The sequence below is a fragment of the Limulus polyphemus genome, unplaced genomic scaffold (genome assembly GCF_000517525.1).
Source record: "Limulus polyphemus unplaced genomic scaffold, Limulus_polyphemus-2.1.2 Scaffold2153, whole genome shotgun sequence".
NCBI classification, from domain to species: Eukaryota; Metazoa; Arthropoda; class Merostomata; order Xiphosura; family Limulidae; genus Limulus; species Limulus polyphemus.
In genome coordinates this window covers 182,527-185,415 of record NW_013667763.1, presented here as the reverse complement: position 1 = coordinate 185,415, position 2,889 = coordinate 182,527, and the positions used below count along the sequence as shown (strand labels likewise).

At 27.4% G+C, this 2,889-nt stretch overlaps 1 protein-coding gene across 3 annotated transcripts in view; it reads right to left on the bottom strand.

Annotated features, from left to right (window-relative positions):
- Window positions 1–2,889, bottom strand: part of LOC106466107 (GTPase-activating Rap/Ran-GAP domain-like protein 3) — a 184,701-nt gene that overhangs the window by 18,699 nt on the left and 163,113 nt on the right. For all 3 annotated transcript variants that reach the window (XM_022394066.1, XM_013926347.2, XM_022394065.1), the window contains exons 18-21: window positions 2,579–2,642; window positions 2,135–2,185; window positions 1,577–1,675; window positions 513–626 (exon numbers count right to left, since the gene is read on the bottom strand). In XM_022394066.1, coding sequence (XP_022249774.1) covers window positions 513–626; window positions 1,577–1,675; window positions 2,135–2,185; window positions 2,579–2,642 — 328 coding nt within the window. The remainder of the gene's footprint in view (window positions 1–512; window positions 627–1,576; window positions 1,676–2,134; window positions 2,186–2,578; window positions 2,643–2,889) is intronic.

Sequence of the window (2,889 nt, the reverse complement as noted above, 5' to 3'; positions counted from 1 at the left end):
TATATATATATATATATATATATATATATATATATATGGTTTCTCTCCTAATAGTTAGAGCAGTTAAATTTATAACGCCAATCAGACAAGATATTCAAAAATTAATGTTGTTAATTTTGATTGATTAAAAATGTCATTTCAGTGTAGTGGTCACAATTTACAAATATAAGCTTAAGTATATAGCAAAAAATGGGGTTACAGAGGTTTAGAACTTTGGGCCAAAATGACATAAATTTTATAAATGATCTGAATGTGTATTTCCTATTGGTTCTATTAATTTTTTAAACAGCTGAACAGTAGAGTTTAGAAGTAAATCATTTCGTGTAGGTATTTAGTTTCACGTCACAGTCTATTTGTATTGTTTATCAGAAGAATATGGACGACATTGATTTCTTGATAATTCAGAATTTCTCCCTGACTAAAAGATAGATTAGTGAAGTAAATATAATGTTTTCAATTCAACCAAAATGTTAACAGTAATTACTCTAAAAAAAGACAGGTTTTTGGCGTACCTCTTGTCTTTTCTAGCCTGTTTTCCTTGATTTCCAGTTTTCCACGGACATTTTGTTCGTTCTGTTCTCCTTCAAAGTCGGACAGTCTGAAGACATGTATTTTACTGTCTCGACCTATACAAGTTAGTTTGTCAGTTTCAGTTCAAATAAATAAATATATATTATAAATTCAAAACGCGTAAGATATTCAGTGGTTTTAAATAAAATGTAAAAATTGAAATAAAAAGGATCCGTAATTAATAATATTCTTCCTTCTGAAACATACACGTAAAAATAGTTGAAAGAAATTGAACACGTACAAATGATGTCTATTTAGTGTACGGTGTAATATAAATGTAACATATAAAGATGTCCTAGAAAGGAATTTATCTATTTAGTTTATAGTGCAAAGAACTGGAAGATGTCTATTTAATGTAAAATGGAAAGAAATGGAAAGTATAAAATATTTTAGAAAGTAAGACGTCAATTTAATGTACAGTGTAAAGAAATGAAAAGTATAAAATATTTTAGAAAGTAAGACGTCTATTTAATGCATTGTGTAAAGAAATGGAAAGTATAAAACATTTTAGAAAGTAAGACGTCTATTGAATGCACAGTGTAAAGAAATGGAAACTATAAAATATTTTAAAAAGTAAGACGTCTCTTTAATGTACAGTGTAAAGAAATGGAAACTATAAAATATTTTAAAAAGTAAGACGTCTCTTTAATGTACAGTGTAAAGAAATGGAAAGTATAAAATATTTTAGAAAGTAAGATGTCCATTTAATGGTTTTAGTAAATAACGAAGAGTCAAAATTTAATATAATTCTCAACCTCATTTGTTTCATTTTGTATAAACCGTTCTTTGTATCTCTGTGAATTATTATTAAAAACATTTTATAACAGTTAATTTTATAAAACTATTGAATGGTAGGATAAAATATATTTATAATCAAATGTGACCTGCACTTTTTTTAGTGCACGAACAAAGTGTGAAGATATTTTCTGTACAGTATCTAATAGGAATTTTTCATTAAATCATACTAATAATTAATTAATTTGTATATAAAAAACAACAAGTATACCTTTATCCAGTCTTAGCAAGATAATTCCATGTGCTTCTACGACACTAAGTTGTTTAGCTTGTACTGTTCGATCAAAAATCAATCGATGCGTGGCGCCCTCTGTTAGAGGTATGTATATCACAATAAAACTTTGTACTACTTCAGAACATTTAATTAATATCTTTAGGTTTTTTTTTACGTCTTAAAAATAATTCGGACAATAAAAATAAAACTTTGATAGAAAACAGTATTGGTCGTTGTGAAAAGTAAGCAATTTTCCCACTTCTTAAGATTAGAAAAACTATTACTGATAAGAGTTTTGTTTCTAGTTTACTTACAGTTACAAATAAAACAAAAACGAACAGCATTTCTATATATTTAGGTTGCTTCATTTTAATGTTTTTATCAGTCTAAATCACTGAACAGCTTGTATAAATTATAAGGCATTAATGCATCCAAATATTTTATTTCTTTTACATTTTGTTCATAAATAAATATCAAAATGCCGAGTACAATTAATGCAATACCATTTGTGCTTTATAATAAGAATATAATTAACAAGAGGTGTACATGTTTTACCTTCGATCAAAAAGACACCTGCTTCAGAAGCAACAACCACTTTGTTTTCTCCTGAAACGAGAAAGCGTATCAAATTGTTTTTTATACGAGGAAAAAGTTTTGTAAAAAAAAGCGGTCCCATAGATACTTGAGAACAGAGTTCGTGATGTATGTAAACTTAAATTTCACAAAAATCTCAGTATTGGAATATACTACTAAAATATCACTTCGGGAAACGTAGTTGATGCTGTTGTTTCGTTTGGATATTAACGTCATGGATATGGTTCGGTTATAATGCGGTACAAAAATAGCGGGAAATAATTTTGATTCCAATATATATGTTTGAATAATCAAACTTTGCTAACAAAGTATACTATAAGCTATCTAAATATTTTTCTTTTACAAAAGAGATATTATTGTTCATTCAGAATTTTTTTATCTCTATTGATTGAAAAAAAGACTTACCCCATGAATCGCCACAAATAACATCATGTGGAAAATCCGGATAAAAACAATGAGTCTCCCAAGGCTACCAAGGCAGCATAAAAAAATCATGATTAAAAAGCGACAAAATAAAATCACACGAGTTATGTACAAAGTTAAATTCTTTAAGGTGATAAGATATGATGTAATTTTTGTTCATTATGATCTTCAATGTATCGGAAATACATTATATTTATATTAAAACATACACTGAGTGGTCATAAGTAAATAGACACCTAATTTTTCGTCATTTAACTGATTTATGCTAACTAATTTATGTTCACAGAGCACTA